General features: G+C 33.3%; 4 protein-coding genes across 4 annotated transcripts; 2 read left to right on the forward strand and 2 right to left on the reverse strand.

The window, feature by feature from the left end:
- Positions 1–1,734: 1,734 nt before the first annotated feature.
- Positions 1,735–8,147, forward strand: LOC11421374 (mitogen-activated protein kinase kinase kinase NPK1). The gene is made up of 17 exons (XM_003626239.4): positions 1,735–2,176; positions 2,299–2,340; positions 3,142–3,207; positions 3,310–3,420; positions 3,496–3,576; positions 3,661–3,738; positions 3,853–3,935; positions 4,328–4,412; positions 4,487–4,587; positions 4,805–4,844; positions 4,998–5,054; positions 5,270–5,322; positions 5,478–5,625; positions 5,861–6,091; positions 6,211–6,539; positions 6,844–6,911; positions 7,561–8,147. Exons 1-17 carry the CDS (start codon positions 1,883–1,885, stop codon positions 7,659–7,661), a joined length of 1,968 nt encoding a protein of 655 aa, XP_003626287.1. The 5' UTR covers positions 1,735–1,882; the 3' UTR covers positions 7,662–8,147.
- Positions 8,148–9,452: 1,305 nt separating this feature from the next.
- Positions 9,453–10,238, forward strand: LOC11432259 (F-box/kelch-repeat protein At3g23880). The gene has a single exon (XM_024771119.1). It carries the CDS (start codon positions 9,453–9,455, stop codon positions 10,236–10,238), a length of 786 nt encoding a protein of 261 aa, XP_024626887.1.
- Positions 10,239–11,704: 1,466 nt separating this feature from the next.
- Positions 11,705–13,968, reverse strand: LOC11423163 (microtubule-binding protein TANGLED). Its single transcript, XM_003626241.4, has 4 exons — positions 13,808–13,968; positions 13,596–13,738; positions 13,304–13,368; positions 11,705–12,855 (listed from the first exon to the last, which is right to left on the reverse strand). The coding sequence occupies exons 1-4, from the start codon at positions 13,886–13,888 to the stop codon at positions 11,855–11,857; spliced, it is 1,290 nt and encodes a 429-aa protein (XP_003626289.1). The 5' UTR covers positions 13,889–13,968; the 3' UTR covers positions 11,705–11,854.
- Positions 13,969–18,032: 4,064 nt separating this feature from the next.
- Positions 18,033–22,790, reverse strand: LOC11425652 (kinesin-like protein KIN-14S). Its single transcript, XM_003626242.4, has 12 exons — positions 22,635–22,790; positions 22,469–22,540; positions 22,000–22,109; positions 21,792–21,888; positions 21,445–21,708; positions 21,063–21,342; positions 20,184–20,345; positions 19,726–19,941; positions 19,585–19,622; positions 19,321–19,484; positions 19,090–19,203; positions 18,033–19,004 (listed from the first exon to the last, which is right to left on the reverse strand). Exons 1-12 carry the CDS (start codon positions 22,642–22,644, stop codon positions 18,342–18,344), a joined length of 2,190 nt encoding a protein of 729 aa, XP_003626290.2. The 5' UTR covers positions 22,645–22,790; the 3' UTR covers positions 18,033–18,341.
- Positions 22,791–23,570: the final 780 nt, after the last annotated feature.

Below are 23,570 nucleotides of genomic sequence, written 5' to 3' on the forward strand. Positions count from 1 at the left end.
CCGTCTTTCCGCTCTTTTTATTGCGCTAACGTTTGAAAATAATGAACGGTGTTTTTTTTTTTTTTATGAAATTTTGATTTTCATTAAAATTAAAAATATAAATGTTTGTTGCTTACAAGTTATAACAAATCAAACTAACCATGATTATCTATTTCAATTACACCAACAATATAACAAAAAAATATAATCTAAATTCTTTTTCTTAGTGACGCCAACAACAATTTTTAGGCTAAAATATGGTTTTGGTCCCTGCAAATATGTCTCGTTTTGGTTTTAGTCCTTGTAAATTTTTTTTGTTGTTTTTGGTCCCTGCAGGTACTATTGCAGGGACTATTTTCAAAAACAAAATATTTTGCAGGGACTATTTCTCTAATAAATGGGTTCAGTCATCATGTGTCACGTGTGCAAATCATCACAAAAGTGGAGTCAGGGACCAAAAACAACAAATTTTTTTTACAGGGACTAAAACCAAAACGAGACATATTTGCAGGGACCAAAATCATATTTTAGCCCAATTTTTATTATAAAAAAAAAAGTTGTTTAACGATATAATTGGAATAATGAAAAAGTAAGTATAAATATACTCATTTAGTTTGTTACACTTTTTAAATGATGAAAGGAAAAAAATATACATATATATTCATATCGTGTTTGTTATTTGTTTTAATATTTAAATTATTCTTAATTTAGTTATATGTGTTATTTGTATTGAAAATTGAGGGTATTTTTGAAAAGGAAAAGACCAGCCTAAAAGTGCTGAAAGAGGAGGTAATTTTCTTTACTCCCTCCGTCCCAAATTATAAGCAAAAAAACAAAAATCACACTTATTAAGAAAACTAAAACATAAGAATTTGGAGTATAGTTTTTTGTGTTTTCTTTGAAAAAAGTTTTATAGGAAGATGTAAAAACAATTTTCATTGGCTATTGGTTATGGAAAAAATGAAAGAAAGAGAATATTGAATGTAATTTGCATTTAATTTTATGAGAATAACAAAAAAAAAATATTGAAAAAAATAAAAGTTTGTCTTTTTTACTTATATTTTGGGACAAAGAAAATATGTTTTTTTTGTTTATATTATGGGACGGAGGGAGTATATATAGTATAAATATATATATTTTTTTCTCTATTATTCTTATTTTTCATCAACAGTCTAACTATAAAAAATATTTTCCTTTTGCCCGTAAAAAAAATCCTTTTACTTCTTTTTCTCCCCAATTTTATGCCGTAACTCAAACTTGACTTGTTTTCTCTTGGAATCTGATTTTAGTGAAAAAAAGTTTCAACTTAATTTATATAATTTTTTTTATGAACTTAATTAATATAATCTTTTTCTGACAATTAATTAATATAATCTGTATACCAATACAATTTTTTTTCCTTCTATTCTAATTTTTTTCTCTTAAAACCAAACTTACATTTTGCCCATTACATAATGTAAAGGGTGCTTTGATTATTTATTTATTAATAGTGGAATAGTAGTAGCTTCATCCTTAATAACAAAAAAAAACCTATGATATTTCCATAAAAATACTGCATCTATTATTTATTTTTTCAAGAAAGGAAAATCCTTAGAATAATGAAGGGTCAAGTGATGAATAATAATGATTTTTATTTAGAAGGATGTCAATGTAATGATGTGTGTTCAACAAAGATGGACATAATATAATAATGTTTATTTAAAATTAAAAAGGAAATAGAAGTGTTCCAAATTAATTAAGAAAAGTTAATGTAATTATTTTTAATTTGATAAAATTTGAAAATACACTCTCCTTCGTCTTTTCCCTCTTCTACCCTCTTTCTTTCCTTTGTGTAGTTTCTTTCTTACTTCTCTTATGTTCAACGCAACGTAACGGCTCTCACATTCATCACCACTCTTCACAAATGCAAGACATTTTCGGATCAGTTCGCCGGTCACTGGTATTCCGTGCTTCACCGGAGAACAACGAAGATCATCATCATTCAATCGGAGTAGGAGGAACAACAACCCTAGTTGATAAGATCGGTTATTGCATCCGTAATTCTAGAGTTTTCTCTAAACCTTCTCCTCCTTCTCCTTCTCCGCCTATTCCTCCTCCAATTCGATGGCGCAAAGGCGAGTTGATCGGTTGTGGTGCCTTTGGTCATGTTTACGTTGGTATGAATCTCGATTCTGGAGAGCTTCTTGCTGTCAAACAGGTATTCATTTCACAATCGATTCTTCAACTTTCTTTAATTGTGTTTAATTTGATTTCAACTGGTTTTGGATTTAACTTTAAAGCTTACGTTGATTTTGTTTACTTGTTTGATTCATTTTTCAGGTTTTGATTGCAGCAAGTAGTGCTTCAAAAGAGAAGGCACAGGTTTGTTGTTTAACTGCTTCTCATCGCCTCAACTACATCATTTTCATGCTACTCCATTTAAATATTTTCTTTTTTTGGAGATTATGAATTCAATAAATCTATTCATTTAATTCAAATTTCTAATTAAATAGATCATATGTTAAATTTCATATTATTTAAAAAATTATTGATACTTCATCATCCAACAACTTCATTTAACTGTATAATGTAGTTTAAAATAAGAGTTAATACCAATTTTCAGTTTACAACCCTATGATTATTCCATTTTTCTGAGATTTGGCGTAAATGATCATCATGTCAATATCGGATGGTTCAACTGTCGGATTTGTTAAATTTATATTCTATAAAATACTATAAATATAGTAAGACTGAGAGCAGTGTATAAGTCGCAAATGCCGAAATTGTTAGGCCGGATATCTGTGGTGTAGTGCCCCAGGTTCTAACCCGGGACCTCCCATTTGTGTGTGCGAATTCCATGTGATATATTTACCACCCCGTCTACGGGCCAAAAAAAAGAAGAAGATAGAGAGCAGCGTTATCAATAGCAGATGGCAGACTATGACAGAAAACCAAAAATCTCTCATTTTTAGCCTCCATAAAACGCTATGACGGTTGCCAAGAAATCCGACAACGCAATCGGTCGTGGCGCCGTCATGGCCAATATATGACCACACTGATTGAGAAGACTTGCTTGTGGCATGATTCAGATTTTGGACTGTGATTATAGTATTTGCAATATGAATTGAACTGGAAGAAGAGACCATATGCGGTTTTGGTTAATGTTTTGCATACTACTGACAGGCTCACGTAAAAGAGCTTGAGGAAGAAGTCAAACTGCTTAAAGATCTTTCACATCCCAACATTGTTGTAAGTATGATGTTATATTACTAAACAATATCGATAAGCCTATTCGTTCACCTAGACTATCTCTTGATTGGGTATTTTTTTTTTCTTCTTTTTTTGCTGTAGAGATATTTGGGTACTGTTAGAGAAGAAGATACCTTAAATATTCTCCTAGAGTTTGTCCCTGGTGGATCCATATCTTCACTCTTGGGGAAGTTTGGAGCTTTTCCTGAGGCGGTAAGTTCTAGCTACTGAACCATTCTACTTTGGTCATTCTTTATGCCAAACTATTTCAACTAATTCTTTCAACAGGTCATAAGAACTTACACTGAGCAGATATTGCTTGGACTTGAGTACTTGCACAAAAATGGAATCATGCACAGGGACATTAAGGTTGCTTTACTTATCATCTCATTGATATGCATGCAAGCCTGGTTCTTTTTCGGTTACTGATGTCCAAGTATATATTCATTTCAGGGGGCCAACATTCTTGTAGATAATAAAGGATGCATAAAACTTGCGGATTTTGGAGCATCCAAACAAGTCGTTGAGCTGGTAATCTAACTCATATCTGTCACTCTACTATAATGACATTATATATACTGCTTTACCTTTGTGAAGGATATTGTATTTGTATTATTGTTTAAGAGGTGCATTGTTTTATTCTAGGCTACCATGTCTGGTGCCAAGTCTATGAAGGGTACTCCATATTGGATGGCTCCTGAAGTTATTCTCCAGACTGGTCATAGCTTGTAAGGACATTAACCCTATTCACGTATATTATGATATGCTGCTCTGTTTTTTATATGCTTTGACATGAATAAAACTGAAAGTTTCTTCTAGTCAGATGTCACTCGGTGTAGTCTAAACTGAAAATAGAGAGATGGTATTTAGCACCTGGCAAATAGTGCAGATGAGAGTGAAGAGAGAAACACAGAAAATAATGTGGATAAAAGATGGAAAAGAGGAAAAATGATATTTCACGTGTAACTATCTGTTTGTATATAAGTTGTGAATCATTATGTCTATTGTCCAAAAATAAAGTTCTTTCTCAAAATATTGAAAAATGTTAGCTGCAGGAATTATCAGAATGCTTTTGAAACTAAATATCAATGTTTTCATACGCTGATGCTTATTTTTTCAGCTCTGCTGACATATGGAGCGTGGGCTGTACAGTGATTGAGATGGCCACTGGAAAGCCTCCTTGGAGCCAGCAATACCAACAAGAGGTATATTATGAATTGTCTTTTGAAATTATGTTTGAAGTGCTCTCTGAATATCTACTAAAATAATGGGATTTCAGGTTGCTGCTCTCTTCCATATAGGGACAACTAAGTCTCATCCACCAATCCCTGATCATCTCTCTTCTGGAGCAAAAGATTTTCTGCTAAAGTGCTTGCAGAAGTATGCTCCTTTTAATTTTCTCCTGCTTTCCTTTTATAATGTAGATATGCAGGAATTGATCATACTAAATACTTTTATACATTTTAGGGTGAGATGATTTTTATTATTCATTTGCGCGTGTGTGTAAGAGAGTAGAATGCAAAAGAGAGATGCTTTAATTTCAAATGTTAATCGGCAGATTACAAATGTCTCATTAAAATATGTAATCCTTTTGTAGGGAACCAATTTTGAGGCTATCAGCATCAGAACTTCTTCAGGTGATTCTACGAGCATTTATCTTTTGACTCTGCATATGAAAGCTAGAACTACTGCTATTGATCAGTAGTGGATTCTACCTTGTTATTATCAGTGTTTTGCATGAAATATTCAGCTCACCCTGATATTAACGTTTAGTTCGTAATCAACTGCAGCATCCCTTTGTAACCGGTGAAACTGTGGATTTGGCCCCTCAGTCATATACTGCCATGGTGTGTATAATTCAAGTAATATTTGAAATGTTGTTCCATGTATATTCAAAGAAATTTGCCGTCATCTTTAATAAAATTCCTGCATATCTTCAATAAAATTTGCCGTCATCTTTAATAAAATTCCTGCATATCTTTAATTAAAAATTTGCCGTCATCTTCAATAAAATTCCTGCATATCTTTAATTAAAATTTGAGTTAACTTTTGCTTCTGACAGGGAAGTTTTGGAGCTTCTTCGCCGTCATCATGTGCTCCAAACGTTGAATCCTTGTAAGTGTTGAAACATTCTTTCTTAATTTTAAGATCTGGCACTTTTTTTTCTCTCTGTTGCACATGTAAAGCAGATGGACTTTTCTGTATATTATTTGTTGATTCTAATAAACAATAAAAGGATTTTGGTTAACAAATGTTTGTGATTTATGTAGACTTTGCTCAACAGTAAATCCTCAGAATTCGGGAAACAATCATTTATGGGGAATGAACAATGATGATGACATGTGTGTGATTGATGACAACGAAGAGTTCTCAGAGTGTGATATCAAATACAAGTCATTGATGCCAGATAATATTGAGGTTCTTGCATTCAAGTCCTTGTTTTTATTTTATTTAGGGAAAATTACATTGACCTTCCCTGAGGATTCTTTAATTGAAAAAGTAGTATTTCATTCTCTTTAGTGGTGAGTGGATAGAGCTAACGGTGCTAAACGGTGTGTATAATCAGGGGAGGTGAATGTTTTTTGATAAATAGAGGGGAGGTGTGTGTCATTTATGAAAGTAACAACTTCTGAAAAAACTTTTTTTAATGTAGAGTTTCAACCCGATGTCTGATCCCTCCGATGATTGGGGGTGTAAATTTGATGCAAGTCCAGAGCTGGAAAATAGAGAAGTTAGTCTGGACACTGATGAAGGTTACATGTCACGTGTTCAACTGGAGTCCAATAAGGAACAGAAAGATCTACCCATTCCATGTGTGCCATCTCTGTCAGAAGAAGATGAGGAGCTCACAGAGGTCAAAATTAGAGCTTTTTTGGATGAGAAGGTATTTTGTTTTTAGATGGAATCAAGTTAGCTGTTCTGCATTAAACTTTTCATCAATATTTTCGTCTACAAACTGCTGTTTAATGACAATGATGAATGATGACTTTCCATTTATGACAGGCTCTTGAACTGAAAAAACTGCAGACACCTTTATATGAAGAGTTTTTCAACAGTTTAAACGCATCTTGTTCTCCCACTGTGATTGACAGCCCAAGTGATGATATCTCCGGTCGAAAATACTTGAAATTACCTCCTAAAAGCAAGTCGCCAAGTCGGGTACCAAATAGTTCTCCATCTAAAGCAGTTGACAATGCTGGAAGTCCTGGAAGTAATGGCAGGTCAACCGTTGGCAATGTAGATAGTCATGGTTCACAGGATGTTCCAGCATCTCCCATTAATGAACGAAAAGGAATGACAGTTGACTCTCAACAGGAGCCCTTTAGCCCAAGGTTTTATTTGTGTTAATTCTTTTCCTTGCTTTGCTTCACATTAGACTTAATTCATATACACTGTCAGTGTAAATACTTACTACACAGTCAATCGATCATAACCATTAGACCATTAATTATGTTTGACTTTAATCATACCTGCTTCTAAAGTCACACATATGATTGGTTATGATTTGCTAACAATGAAATGACTGGTTATGACTTTAATCTTTTACACTAACAGTGTATTACAATTAAAATCCTTTCACAACATCAAACATTTTAAAAGATACAGTAATTTAATAACACTATGCTTCACTTGCAGTTTAAGCTTTTCCGAGAGACAGAGGAAGTGGAAAGAAGAGCTTGACCAGGAGCTTGAGAGAAAACGAGGTTAGAAGTTTTTCTAACTTTATTTATTTATCTTTGGAGTTAAACTAAAGCAATATTTAGAGAATGTTAAATTCACCTTTGAATTAGAATATATCTATTGAATTTTAACGTTAATATTAAATTGTTTAATATCTTCGAGATTTTTAAGATTAACATCTCATATACCTTTCAAATATATGAAATATAAGAACCTATTGTTTAAATCTTACAATATTTGATACAAATAACCAATGTAATAATTTTTATTTTGACAAACCAACGTAATAATTATTACTTAACTGCTGTCCAGTGTTGTTAAATATAGCATCATCATTCACCACCAAAAAAAAAAATATAGCATCATTGCACAGTGAAATTGAACAAATGGCTATTGTTCCGCGATATGCTGTTTAGTACAATATATTGTGAAATAGCGTTTAGCACCCATGCGCTGCAGAATTTGAACAAACTGCTATTTTCCTTGATCTGCAATAGACAATGCTGCTGTTTGTATCAACAAAAATCCCACTATATAAAATGATTAATGGCATATCAGTGCCTATAAATATGTTAGGGCTTTACAATCCTTCAAGCTTACAAAGTGTGATACCTAGTAGCATTTTGGCATATCATTCATTTATTTATGTGTGGCTTTTGGACAATGTTGCAGAAATGATGCGCCAAGCTAATATGGCAGGAAAGACATCCTCACCAAAGGATCGAGCTTTACATCGACAGAGAGAGCGGACAAGATTTGCTTCTCCCAGCTAATACCTGTCTTGTAAGGGCGTTCATCCGGTCTTCGTGAACGTCAATTGAAAACACGAGTTGCTGCAGTTTTGCTGGGGTTGTCAATATTATATATATCCGATCTGATCTCCGATTTAATCGTTGTGTCATTTTGACATATCTCACATGCTTAGCCCGTCCGTGCTGTTGTGTTATGTAAAGCTCTATACACAGGTGTTGCTTGAAATTTTTGGCTTTCCTTTGGGCTTGAGATGGATGCTCGTCTCAAGTATTCCCATTATATTATGATGATGATGATTCCCATTATATAATGAAAATATAAATAATCCGAAATGTGTGGCGCAAGATTGCCTATGGAACTGGTGCCACTTGCCTCTGTTTTTTTTCCAATGGTAATTGCAGTTTGATTTATCAGTGTGATACTAGTGTGATTAGATTAGATGGACATATATCAAGATGGATTTTTGACTATTCTATGGTGTGAACTATTCTTTTCTTTGTTTCTGACCATGTCTCTAAATTTGCTTCTAAATCCGCTACCATTATTCACGGTTATTTTTTAGTCGAAATTCACAGAAGTTTATGAGGTGTTTCTGACCATTATGCGCTACTTGTTGTGTAGTTTAACTTGTTAGTTAAGTAATAACATGTCAATAATAAATAGTTCTACATATTTAATTTTCAATTATTTAACAGAAATATATAACTAAGTCTCGACCACAAATGTTCAAAATTGGCTAAATATATATCTTTTTGGTTACTCAATTAATAATTATATTTAAATATTAACACTTAAAAATTCATGTTACAATGTATATTATTATTATTATTATTATTTATGACAGTACTTTAAACAAAAATTCACACTAGGTCATGGATTTGGATTCTTTCCGTTGAAAATTCTCTCAAGTTTTTTTAAGAATTAAATTATAAAAAAAAGTGCTTGTTGCATTTTATTTGTGGAGATTGAAAATGGAGAAAACTTGAGAAAATTTTCAATGGAGAGAATTTAAATCCCTAACTTAGTGGCAAGACCTTGGTATTATGAGTCGGAGTACGTTTAGATTCCAAACGGCTCAATCCTTTAACATATGATTATTTTATAAAAATTATAGGTATTAAGAAAAATTGTTGATTTTCCTTTTACATATAAATATATTCAATGTTGATTTTTCAAATTTCAAAACAAATAGTAATATTAATAAATGATAGTATAACTAAAAAAAGAATGATGAAGATTTTTTCTAAATAATCTTATAATTAAAAAATAAATGAGGATGGGAACCGTACAGCATAACTAACTAATGTCTGTCTTAAAACTTAAAAGTGATGAGATGAGGAGACAACAGAATCGTCTCCGCCGCTTTCCGATGAGCATGTTTGGCCTCATAGTCGACAAGTGCAAAGCTCTAATGAGAGCTAAATCACGTGCTCGACGACGACAACGCGACACAAGCCTCCCTGATGACCTTATATCATTGAGATTCTTTCCTTCTCCGATGTGAAATCTCTTATGCGAATGAGATGTGTTGCAAATCTTGGAAATCTATTATTTCCGATCCTATATTTATCAAACTTCATCTTACGTGTTCCGCACGAAACCCTTACTTGACACTAAACTAACCTAACAATGTCTTCGTTAGTGATCTTCCCTTCCCCGTGCAGTTTATATACCTTCCTCATTACCCTCATTATCAATTTAAAGAGAGGGATTGTCAAAATGCTATTGGTTCTTCTTGCAATGGATTGTTTTGTGTGCTTTGTCATCATACACCCATCAGAGGGGTCTGGTTCCGTTTATGGAATCCTGCCATGGGTACAATGTCAAATAAGTTGGGTCATTTTTCTTATCTTATGAGGGGCCTCTATACCTATTACAAGTTTGCCTTTGGTTTTGATAATTCATCGGAGACTTATAAGGTTGTAATGTTAACGTTGGATGTAGTTGAAAATAGAACTCATGTGCAAGTTTTGAGTGTGGGTGATAATATTTGGAGAACTATTCAAAGTTTTCCTGCGGTTCCTCTTCCTAATTGCTATAAAAATCAGGGTGGGAGTGATGGTGTGTATTTGAATGGTCGTCTTAATTGGTTGGCCATTCAGGATCGTCTTGTTAGTGTTTATGGTTGGGAGGAGAATATTAAGGCTAAGGAATTTGCGATTGTTTCACTTTATACGGAAACAAAATCATTCACGCGGTTGATGCCTCCTCGTGGTTTTGATGAAATGTCAAATGTTAAGCCGTCTGTATGTATATTGAAGGGCTCCTTGTGCTTTTCTCATGATTTCAAAAGAACTGAATTCATTATGTGGCAGATGAAAATATTCGGAGTTGAAGAGCCTTGGACTCAACTTCTTAAAATTAGTTACCAAAATCTTCGGACTAGATTTCATGATTTTGCTGACTTGGAATATTGTCAGTTGTCGCCATTGCACCTTTATGATCAAAGTGATACACGAATATTGGCCAACAATCAAGAACAGCGAGCAATTCTATATAATTTGAGGGATAATACAGCAAAGAGAACTAAAATTATCAATGAAATACATTGGTTCTCTGCCAAGGTTTACGTTGAAAGTTTTGTTTCTTACATTTAGAAAGCATGTCAAGACATTTGTGGGATGGCTGGAGAAGAAATGAGATTAGTGGAGCTACAACAACAGCTTTAGTTACAATTCTTATTTCAAGCAACTCACTACTATTTAATAATTATTTTGTTTTATAACTCTTCTTCTGTTTGTTTGGAAGCATGTGGATGTCACTAGTACATTTATGCCTTTTAGTCCATATCCTTATTCATTTCTTTATATGTCATCTCTATTTTAATTTAATTTTACATCCAATTCAATCATTCAACTTTTCAGTTTTTCCTTCTTTCTTCAATGTAATTGTATTGGTGGTTTCAATTGCATACTATGATTGTTAAAAAAACATGTTTTTCTTTTGCTCTGATTATATTCCTTGCTAGTAGAATTGATTCAATCACACCTCCTACTAAATTGGGGGTAGGCATGCAGCTTCATGTGTTGAACTTTTGAAGCACTAGTCCATATCAGTTCATTTGATGGCCATAAGTATGAGAGATATCAATGTTTGAAAACTGTTGATAGGCAATGATAGGAAGAGGAAGATTTAAATATGAGTCAAGAAGTCTGATAAAGGTGCAACATCAGGTAAGATTGTCTAAAATGTTGTTGTGTCACAGTGCTTCACTATTCAATGGGAGTTTATTTGTTTTTGTATTTATTTACATGATCAGACCACCCATTGCAGATTTGATGGTTTGTTCTCAGAGGCATCACTATTCATGATTAAGTTGTTTTAATTATAGGCTGTGCTCAGTTGCTACTAGTTTCCAAACTTCATAATTAAGTTGTTTAAAATTAAAACAATAATAATAAAGTTAAAGCTTTTTATTCTGTTATATAATCTAGGACTTGCAGGGCTTGCTGGAAATCAACATTTTTAGTATAGACATTGGCATTGTACTAAGTAGTTGAGGAGGGGTAATTGGTAAATGATGCTATGGAAAACCTATTCTTAGTTGATTTTATCTTATGAATGAAATAGTGGTTTGTGTTGGTCCGTTTAATGGGTCTATGTCTAATCTACTACTCCGACTCCTGTAACAGTTGATGCCTAAATTCTTTGGTTAAGCAGTGGGGCAAAAGCAAAAGGTTCCAAATTCTTCACTAAAACACGGTCAATGTTTTTTTCTCATACATTGATTCATTACATTTATAAGTGTTGGTCCATGATGGGGAGTCTCACTGCGCACATTGAACTAAGAACAACCAAACAGTGATATTGGACACCTTATCTTCACACAAAACCTTAAGAAATGAATTTACGGGTCATCTCACTTATATGTTGTTCAATCCCAACTCTTTCATTCAATTTGGAAATTTACCTTACACTTGACACATCACAACAACGAGGACTTGGGAACTACAGTGTTGATTGATATCAAACTTCCCAAGAAAAACTTACGGTGAGAAAGACTGCAGAAATTACTATTTTTACACCCGGACAAAATAAACTGTTTTTACACAACACAAAAGGATTGACATGAAATTCCAAATATATTAATTTGGTCAAAGCTTGCATTGACATGAAAAACAAAAGAATATCTATCTATTATAGTATTGATACAGTATAGAATTGCTTGAGCTTGACATCCTTATGAAATAAATACAATGAAATTGAAAATATATCACAATATGTTCTTAAATTTTGGACCGGGCAATTGTACTGTTGTAGCTGGTCTCTGTTTCAATCCACTAACAAAGCCATCAACTTTTTGTACATTTTTCTTGCTCTTCAATGGTGAAACTAGCCTTGTTACCATTCTCGAAGGAGAGAAAGATCGACGTAGTTTTGATGCAGTTGATCTCTTTGGAGAACTCTTGCTCAAACACACCAATCCATCATTTTTCTTGCTCTTTAGAGAACTCCTATTCAAACACACTAATCCATCACTTTTCTGTACACTTCTCTTGCTCTTTGTTGGTGCAACCAATCTAGGAGGAGACAAAGGTCGACTCGATTTTGATGCAGCACCACATCTCTTTGGAGAGTTCAATCTTGTAGGTCTCTTGGGTGAAGCTGGTGATTTGATCAGAAATTTATGTGGTGATAGGATCCGAAACTTGTGTGGTGTTGTTGATGTTACGCTATTTGGTGTTTCGATCAGAAACTTATGAGGTGATTTGATCCTAAACTTGTGTGGCGTTGTTGTTGCTCTATTTCTTGATATAACAGGTGATCTTGTCTTGCAAAATTGTTGCTGATGTGAAGAAGTTGAAGAGAATAAAGGGTTGGGAAATAGTACTGTCTTTCTAGCCCATGGCCTATTCCTAGGAGATACCCTATTTGCTAAATACTTGTTTTTCTCTTTCTCTTTATCAAGGTCTTTTACTTTTTTCGGAGGAGAGACCTTGAAATTGATTCTGGAACGCACTCGTTGAGATGGTAATGGTGGCGAATCAGACTGTTGTTTATTTTGCTTCTCCTTCCTCCTTTTAGCTCTGAGCTGTGTGTTTTCAGAGTCTTCTTTTTTGTATGAGTTTCGGGATAGTGGTGTTTTTGGGTCCTCCACTGCAGATTTTGCACCAACTGAAGAAACTATTTCCCTGGCAAATTGACTTGCCTGTAAAATTTCTATAACAGTTTCCCCTACAAACATTGCAGGCAATGACATTTGCCTCCACTCACCTGCATCAAAGTTGCTACTTATAAGAAAAAGCATGAATGAATTGAGAATAGAGAATTGAGAAGGGTTTACAAAAAAGAAAAAATGCTAAATGTCATGAAGCATTGTTATCCCGAAACTCACGAATGCCAAACGATTCAATGTAATTGGTTTCAATTTTTAACTCAGACATCCAATGTATTGTTATGCAGCCGAGTAGTTGGTGGTTTCCGACTTTGTGACATTCGTGAATATGGTGAGAAAAAGGTCCGGTGCCACAATCTTGATTGCACGAGATAAGGTTTTTTATGTTTTCTGCAACCACAACGCAACTGCCATTGAGGTTGCATCAAACACAATTGTCTGAAATATCAAGATCGCGGGCCGTGAACAAGAACACCACAATTTGAACTGTTTGAACTTAAAATTGACTTTGGTTTGAGACAGAGAGAGCAAGCAAAGGCACTGTACCTCCTAAATTAGCTGGTTTGGGAAACTTCCCCAGCGGAGATGTTTTTTGTGCACTATTCTTGATCCTTCAAATTATCAACATAACATAAACAATTGAGTTAATAACATACAATACAAATATTTATTTAATTTTTAAAGAAAACTAGGCAATACAACTATTAATAGCAACTTAATCAATCAATTAAGATAGAAGGAACAATCCTTTGGAAGGAACTCTAGATTAAATAACGCCCCTGAGAATTTCTGAGAGACAATGAGAATGAATGTGTTGAAAGCAAAAGGCAAGATGTACCTAATAGATTCTTGCTTGCATCTTAGACTTGTTCTGAGATAAGTTGTGGTGCTACGAGGACTTAGATTAACTCCAGAAACCAGCTTTGTTCCACCGGCCACAGTGAATTGAAGTTCTTGTAACCGATCCATGCACTGATCCACCTTCAAAAGAATCATAACAATTAAATATAATTCAGGTAATTAGAAATGGATTAAGGAAAATGAAAATACCTTGTTGAGTGTTTGTCTGATAAGAATTGGATTTAGAACAGCTAACATGTTACGTTGTCTGGGTGGGGTTTTGGCGACCATTTTTTTTAGTTTAGTTTACAAGTCTCAGAATCTGAATTTGTTCTTTGTGTCTGACCCTAAGAAGTGAAAGAGAAACATGAATTGAAAATTATTAATAAATGATCAACGTTCCAATAAATTGCAACGGTCGGTATGCCACCAACGGCTACTTTCCTGCGCCATTCTGTTTTTTCTTTTTCAAATGATTAATAACTCAGGTGTACTTTTGAGTTTTACACGCTTATTAAAAAAAGATGAGTCTTATTTCAACAATCAATTTCGTGACAACTTATTTGACAACCATATTTTATAAAGAAAAAATTGGTATTGGCACGGAAACCATAGCAATACTGAGTATGAGAGAGAAAATTGTTGCAAAAATTGTCACTGAATGGATGTTCAAATATCATTTCTCTTAACAAAATGATTACATGTTACAAGACAATATGTAACATAAATATGTATATTGGTAAAGAAATAATTAACGTGGATTACAAATTTGAAAAGAGTCTTATTAAAAAAGACAGAAAAAATGTAAAAGGCTCTTATAATTTTTGAAGAGAAAAAGGCTCTTATAATTATGACGGATGTAAGTAAATAATTTACCAAAATACTTACTCCCGTCTCAAATGTAAGCAATTTTTTATTTTTTAGGTTCATTCAATAAATGATGATTTATATGTGATATATAATATTGATCACATACATCATTTGTTGAAAGAACCTAAAAAATGAAAAGTTGCTCACATTTGAGACCGGAGAAAGTATTTTTTTTCACCAAACATAATAAGACAAAACATTATTCAATACTACTTCATCCATCCCAAATTGTATGTCACTTTAGAAAAAATATTTGTCCCAAATTGTATGTCACTTTACAATACCAATGAAACATTAATGTTACTTTTCCTATTATATCCTTAACTATTTATTACTCTTTCTTCTTTCAATTCTTTCATTTATCTTTCCCATATTATTTATTAAGGATAATTTTGTAAAACAACTCATAATATCTCTTTCCCACACAGTATTAATTACATTTCTTAATACGTGTGAAATGCCCAAAACGTCATACAATTTGGGACGGAGGGAGTATAAAAGTTTCTGATAGTTTGTCTTGTGATTGTTGTTGGGATGTTATGTTTGAGTTGTTTCATTCGGTATTTACATTTTACATTCGCTATATTTATATCAATCAAACACTTATTGAATCATGTAAATAAATTATACTCCCTCCGTTTTTTAATATAAGTAAATTTTACTTTTTAAGTTCATTTTTTAATGATGTATGAACCACATACATCAATAATTGAATGAACCTAAAAGGTAAAATTTACTTATATTTAGAAACGGAGGGAGTAATTAGTAGCTAGTTTCAACTTTATGTTTTTTCTCAAAAGAGTCTTGTAAACTTGTGCTCTAAGGGTACAAGATAAGAAACTAAATGTAAAATTTTAATCTTAAAAACTGTATATTTATAGTCTTAAAAGCTTATAAAAACTTATATTCTCAATACAACATTTAATTTTTAATTCTAGTATTTTTAAATTCTCATATTATGTCTCTTTAGGACACAAGTTATCATTTTTCTTTTTAAAAAATGTTTTTCCCTCAAAAAAGCATAATGCTTTTTAATTGTCGTTTTTCTTTTGTTGATAACTTTTTCATTGTCTTCTAAAAGAAAACTAAATCACTTATTTTACCCAAAATAAATGTTTTTTTTTTTTAAGGATAAAGAAAGAAAGAAATGTTTTTTTACTCGCCAAAAGGAACGTTAAGAAAAGAGACTTCTGTCATGATTCTTATGCTAGCTACATATTAAAAATAAAAATAAAAATAAAATTTTTTTAGTTAACAATGTTTCATAGTCTTTAACTTCAAAAGAAGACGCCGTTTATAGTAGGAGAGGTGAATGGATCTCTTACCGTAGGAGACTGTGTAAAAGATTTTTTATTTTTTTTTTTGGTTTACTAAAATGACTTGTGTTTATTAAGTTAGTCAATTAACTGTCGGGCAATGTTGGAATTTCCTCTTAAATAAAAAATTTATCTTTTCACCTAGATCTGAATTCAGCTTCGTTGCTCTTCCATTCTAGCATTATCTGCTCCACTCGTTGGACTGAAGAACACCACATATTCATGATCTGTTTGTAAAACCCAGATAAATTTTCCTCTCAAACCCAATTCCAATTTCTTTAACTCAAACCCAAACTCATTTCTTTGATAACAAATTTCAACCATTAAAAAAGAAACTCCTTTGCTGGTTTTGTAGAAGCGCTCCAAAAGCCCTTTTTCGCTTAATTTTTGTGAGATCAAGAATTGTTAAATGTGTGAGCATGTTGGGAACATATGCAAAAGAAAAGAAATGCTTGCTTAGAGAAATGTTTGCTGGAGAATAAACAAGGCACAGGAACCTGTACAAACTGGCTGGGATTTTTTTTCCAATTTTACCAACAATGCCAAAAACACCCTTTTTTTTATAATGAATATAGATGTTTCAATAACACAATCCTAATGGATCATATAACATGTAAATTATTGGGTTCCTACCGTAGGAGACTTGAATTATTTTTTGTTTGTTTTTTGCAAAATGAATGTTAACCATTGGATGTAATTTAATTTTAAGGCAATCATATCTAACGAGGTCTCCCACCGTAGCCTTTGCCTCAAGAATATTCCATAGTGAATGTGTGGAACAGCGATACATTTTAAAAAATCATGGTAGCAATGCAAACCACATCAATGTGGAAGTTTAATTTTAAAACTTCTTAAAATCGCGTTGAAAATTGCCTTAAAATGTGAATTGGCAATTGAAACGCTAATCCAAATATACCAATAGGTTTTTTTCTTCTAGCAAATGCAAATGATACGTATTCTTCTTTTTTGAGGACATATTCTTCTTACTTTGAAAAGAACCGAATGAAAAACTAAAGAATTATCTTAGTAAAAAAAACTAAAGAATTCTCTAAAGACCGTAAGCATAAAATCTTTTACATGTTTATTTAATGATCTGCTTTTTTGAGAGCGTAATTTAACATGTGTTGTTTTGGTATTTTGAATGGCATACATGGCGTGACACAATTGATATTCAATAAGTATGCGGGATATCTGTGATCAATACCCATACAATATTGTTTCCTCGATATTTTTTTTTGACAAAATTTCCTCGATATCTTGAAATGTGCCATAGTTTTTTTTTACACAAGAAATGTGCAATAGTGGCCTCTATGTTGAAAAAATAATCCGAATCTCATATTTATAAGAGATAAAAAGTCAAATGATTCTTTTTAGTCCTCTAAAAAAAAATCTTTTTATAGTGGTAGTAAATTGTTAAAGTCAAAAGATTTTTAATACTACCCAAACACCTTAGACTTTGTAGATATGATTGCAATCCAAGCAACACCAATTGTAACATTTTTTTTTTTTGAAGGAACCAATCGTAACATTTTATGATATTAGAAAAATATACATTTTTTTTAAGAAATAAAAATGAAAAAAAAAATATACATTTTTTAAAATCTTTCGAGACGAAAGCCTAATATCAATAAGTTTGAAATTATGAACTTTCTTCGATGAAAGAAACATAGAACTAATTTATTTCTTTTGGCATTTTGAAGTTGTAATGGGTGAAATATTCCTTTGGAGAATAATAGAACAGAAAAGGGATTATTGTCGCAGTCTGCAAGGAAAAATTGGTGAAAGTTGAGTGCCTGAGCTTGTTTCACTTTTGTGTACTTGAAATTAGAAACATAAATTAGAAACAGACCCATGGCATTTAAAGCTGCACAAACGGAATGAGAGAAGAAGAAAAAAAATAGATAGTGACACATTGTTGGGATATAGAATAGGAAGAATTAGTTAGGAATATAGTTATTTGTTTAGTTAGAGAAGTATTTATAAAAGTTAAAAAGTTACCAGACCAACACATGAATACTAAATTATTATTTTTAGGAAAATGCTAACATTGCCCTGAGGGCAATGGTTAAGAAAACAAATACAGTAATCTTGCATTGGAACTTGTGCATTCAACTTCTCAAAAGCATAAAAAGTGATATTTTCAACATAAAACTTTCTCTTTTTGGTTTCCTTAACCATTGCCCTAAGGGCACCGGTTAACATAACCCTTATTTTTAAAACCAAAAACTCAGAATCTAAGCACTTGAAACTTTTCAAAACTCAACTTGTTTTCATTAAGTCGTTAGGAATCAGTTTAGTTCGAAACACTAAAAGTGCATGTGCCATTGTGTTTGAGAAAACAAGGATTTTCAAACACTACAAGTATGTAGGTCATTGTTTGAGAAAACAAAGACTTCCAGACACTACAAGCCTATATCATTGTTTGAGAAAACAAAGATCATCGCATTTGGGTGGAAGGCCGAGATGGCAAGAGTGATGACTTTCTGCTACTTTCGATACCTCTCTGTTTGAGAAAACAAAACACTACAAGCCTATGTCATTGTTTGAGAAAACAAAGATCATCGCATTTGGGTGGAAGGCCGAGATGGCAAGAATGATGCCTTTCTACTACTTTCGATACCTCTCCGTTTGAGAGGACTCCATACCAAAGATTTGCGTTGCAGTGCAATCACAGCTGGGTGTGGATGCCTAGCCATCATCCGCGAATCTGCCGCCTGTGTTGGACTGCCATCAAACCTACTGCTGCTGCTCTTATCCAAAGTTGGGGTTGTCTCAATTGCTGATGTTGTTAATGGGGCGAACAACCTTGAATACCGAGCTTTTCTTTGGTTCCTTACCATCGGTTGGTGGTCGTTGCTTCCATTGGTCAATTGAGAAGAAGTTGTTTCGGGTTTGAGTGTTGCCAGGGAAACTCGCCTCCTAGGCTGAAGAGGCTGTGCTTGCGAAGGTGCAGCCGGTGGTCTTGCAGCAATGGATACTCTTCTTCTTGTAGTCATTAAATTCGTTCTGACATTGTTTTCCTTTCCCTGTAACGAAGAGCTGCATGAGGAGGGCCTTCTCTCGGGTGGTGGAGGCAAGGAATCATTAATTCTTCTCAGTGGAGGTCTTTCCAAAGGAATCAGTAATGTCCTCTTTATTGTTTTCTCGGCAACAAGTGATCGACTTTCTTGCTTTAATCTGGTTTTTCTCTCCTCCACAATCTGGTTCTCGAGATCCCGAACCTTTAAAAATTCAACCACATATATTAGATGAGTAAAGCGACAAGTGCATACAAATATGTCATTATGAACAAAGGTCGTGTTATACCTTGTCTTGAAGATTTCGGCACATGAATTCTCTCGTGGCTAGTCTCATTTGTACGGACTGCAAGTTATCTTGTAATTTCCTGGCTTCCTTTTCATCGTGTTTGGACTTTTCAGCCTGTTTATGACCAGATTTTCAGTTTTAAGGAAATAAAAATCACAATTATTTATATTCCCCTCAAAAAAAAAGAATCTTTGTAAATTATATAAGAAGAACAATTAAAATCTAGCATACCATTTGCTTGTACTTCAAGAGCTCAGTGAGGTCTACTTGCTTTCGGGCTGGACCGCTCTCAATTCCTCGAACACGCGTAGCAAAATTTAGGGAACAAAGTGTCTCTGTTAAGTCTACTGAACTAGGACTTATTTGGACAAACATTAGAGTTTTGCAATCACCTCCTGCATTTTAAGCCAAGATCAGCATCAATACATCATAAATAAAGAAGATAAAGATAGAATGCACACATCAAAGAAGCATAGCTCTGACGTGAAACCTCACCTAACGAGCTCTGAAGTATATGAGTGAGCTTTGAGTTCCTGTCTCAAAAAAAATAATACAATAAAAAAGAATGCGAATAGTAATGAGATAAATAATCAATATGTAAGAACGTGTGTTATGGATGACACCAAAGAGAATTACCTGTAAGGTATGTGGGCTGATTTGGAAGCAAGGGCTGCAATAACATCACCAAGTGATGATAGAGACTTATTTATGAACTGAGATTCCTTCAGCCTTTCTCCTTCAGCTTCAGTTTTCCCTACACGCTCACTGCCAGCTAAGTCAACTAACCAAAGGTGACTTTTTGTTCTCTGGCCATTGATTAAATTTTCCCCCATAACAGTTACCCGCACCAAACTGCATGTAAAACCATCTTTTTGTCATCCACAATAATATAGAATATCTGCCTCGCCAGCTAGCCTACTACTTCCATACTAATTCTTATAATAATAATTTAATATGTTTACAACTAAAAATAGTTTTGCCTCTGCCAATTATTCAAGGAAAAACTCCGTCAGTTATATGATTGACAATATCAAGGCCTGGAAAAGTAAAAGGCACAGATACAAATCAGTTCATCTGAAAGAACCAAGACATACCAATGAGAACGACTGCTAAGCTCGTTAGCACTTGTGGAACCAACTGATCTGACTCTGTTTCCAGACTTCAGAATTTCCCAAACACCATCTGCTCCATAAACATGTGTTTCAACAAGTCCTGGGACTTCTTGGGTTCCATCTGCAGCTTGCTTGACCTCCAACCTACATTTCATTAGTAAAACTGAGAAATAAACCCCCAATCATTACGGTCTACCAAGAGTGGTAGGCTAAAATCTCAATACATAAATAAACCCTTAGTGATGTATGTTACTGTAATAATTACTAACTGCTGTTACTGTTAGTTGGTTAATTAGTGAGTGAGAGCGATTCTGATGGGATATCAGAATTGTGATTGGGGCTTGGGAAAGGCCTGAATAGCTTGACTGTCCTAAGGTCTCATATTCTTTTTGTACATTCTTTCCACTCTAGGCACTGCACCCCACATTGAGGGATTGGGATTAAGGTACTTCACTATAAACTTATTCTTTATAGTTTTAACTTGAACCAATTCTATCATGACTGACTCACAAACCTTACTCTTTGTTTTCCACTTCAGTAATATCACTTGAGAATAAATTCAAACATCAAAACTTCATGCTTCATTCGACAGGTAATGGAGAGAGAGGATAATATTGAGATCATAACATTGAGTTAATGGGTTTAACAATTAGATGTAAATCCAACTATACTCTGCCTTCCAAGAAAGCAGGTGCAGAGTTACTAATTAAAAGCATAACATCTTTCATTGAAGTAATAAGTTCTTCTAAAACTTATGATTTTCTTTACCAGCAACTTTATCTTGCAAAGCAAATGTGTCTAGCAATGCAAGCAAAATTTGTGAAGATACATTATGGCATAGCTAAAGTAGGAAAAACTCACTTCTTAGTGGCTTCAGAAGAATTTCCGGCCAAGAGATCTTTTATCTTTTCATTGTAAACCTCCAACATACTAACAAGCAGTTCATATTTTATTGTGCCTTGTCTCTCTTCAGAAACCCGAAATAATTCCTCAAGAGTTCTATAGTTAACTCCCCTATGCTCTGGTGTTCCTTCCATGGTGAAAGTCTTACCAGTTCCGGTTTGCCCATATGCAAAAATGCAAACATTGTGGCCATCTAGTACTGATGCAACAATAGGTTTTGTCTGTGCAAAAACAGCCTCTGCATGATAAAAAAATACACACATGATTAAGTGTCAGCCATGATATAAAATAATGCTTTGAACATAAATCAACCTCAAAAAAATTCTAATTTCTCATGTACCTTGATTATCTTCAGGTTTGAATACATGATCAAATTTAAATTGCTTTTTAGAAGAATCGGAACAAACAACTTGAAGCTCCTCAGAATTTGACTCAAAATTGACAACAGATACTGCCGATCCATTTGCAATTTCATTTTCATTTAATGGTCTGCATCTACAGAAAACTCTGATATTTCCCTTGAGTTCAATCACTTCATTGTTAAGCCTCCTTCGCTCCAAGGACACCTCTAGGTACTTTCTTTTTAAAATTTCATATTCATCACCTAGTCACAAACCAAAAAAACATCCTAGTAAAAAACCTAATCATATGATTCTATTCATTTTTAGGCATATGTTAGAGGCTTACCTATAAGCTGAACAGACTTTAAAAAATCTAGACCAGGAAAGGACTCAAATGCAAGTTTCACTTGTTCGCTAAGGGCTACATGCTGTTTCTTCAAATTCTGAAACATGCATAACAAAAACAAACCACAAAAACATCAAGAAAAGTAATATTGAGAAGGATTTTGATTCATTTATTTAATGAAGCAAATAAAGCAACATTCAGAATTTACCTGAGCTTTGGAACTTAGGTCAAGAATTTTCTTCAATACTGGGAGTGTATGACCGTCCTGAGTTGACATAGTATTCTCATCCATGCTGTCAGAGGTTTCGTTCAATTGCTCTGATAACATATACATAAATTAAACCACAAAAAATGAGAATCTCTTACTTTCTTTTATTACTATTATTGTATCAGATATTGAAAATCTTATTCCCAAATCATTTTCTAGGTTTGAACTATTCAAATCCTAATGAGTAAACAGTCAATTTAGTCCCTAATCTATTAAAATCAACTAAAATGTCCCTAACTTGAAGTATTTTTCATAGTTTAGGGACTAAATTAACAGAATCTAATACCTAAACGAAAATTGATTAGAAAAATCTGAACAAATAAGACATATATGCATTATTTGTTTGATCAAGAAGACTAAGAAAAGAACGCGCATGAATTTTGAGGTGAAATGAAAGAAGAAGGGAAACCTGGTGCAGAGTTGAAATTGCAGTGAATGACAAAGCGATTGAACTTTTCAGTAAGCATATCAATTACTCGATCTGAAAAGAAGAACGAACGTAGCGTGATTAGTTAAATTTATTGAAAATGGAAACGGAATGAAGTGAGAGAAAGAGTGAGCGAGCGAGAAAGTACCTTCTTCCATGGGTTGGAGCTCGATTGATGATTCAACGAAAGAAGGAAAGAGTTTGGTTTGGATTGATAAAATGGCGGTTGAAGAGGTTTTTGAATTTTCAGATCGGAGGACCAAAGAAATGCACCTCTATTATTTCAACGGCTAATTTTTGTTTTCTTTTCAACACTTTTGTTTTTTCTCATTAGAGTTAATCAGGGTTTATCAAAGTAACCAGTCTTTTATGAGAGATAATCTCACCAAGATAAAGTTGAATTCACGATCTTACAAATAAGTTATTGATTTTTTTCTTTTTATTTATTGAAAAAAATTTCGCGTGAATGAATAGTGTTTTGGTTTAAGATAGAAAAAACATTCAAGCTCAAATAACACTTATAATAGTGTTATTTCTTTTTGGAAACTTGTTACTAGCTTATTTTTACAAAATATAATTTAATTATGCTCAAATAAAATAAATTTAATAACTTTGCACCAAACAAATAATAATTTAATACTAGTAAAATAATATTTCTACTTTTATTTTATTTTTTTCATTTGTATTTAATTGGATAATGGATGTCCTTCATATTGTACGTCCACTTTCCCCTCCTCATTTATTTAAGTGTTGGACATTACTTTAGGCATATAGCAAAATTTGAAAAATTGGTTAATGCATAAATTTGAATTTAAAGAAATAAAAATAGGAGGAAAGTAAAAACAATCATATTTACAACAATAATAGGTAGATTTATGAATGATAAAAGAAAATATCTGGGTGACTAAAACAATTGGCATGTATACCAAAGGGGGTTGGATTGCATGGGTTAAATGTCTATGAAGAAAATTATTTATTTATTTTTATATACAAGAAGAAAAATATTTTTAATAAGTGGAATAAAAATGTTTGAAAAGTAAAAATAATAATATAGAAAAATATTCATATTTAGGGATGGCAATGG

Source organism: Medicago truncatula, chromosome 7, assembly GCF_003473485.1.
Source record: "Medicago truncatula cultivar Jemalong A17 chromosome 7, MtrunA17r5.0-ANR, whole genome shotgun sequence".
NCBI lineage: Eukaryota > Viridiplantae > Streptophyta > Magnoliopsida > Fabales > Fabaceae > Medicago > Medicago truncatula.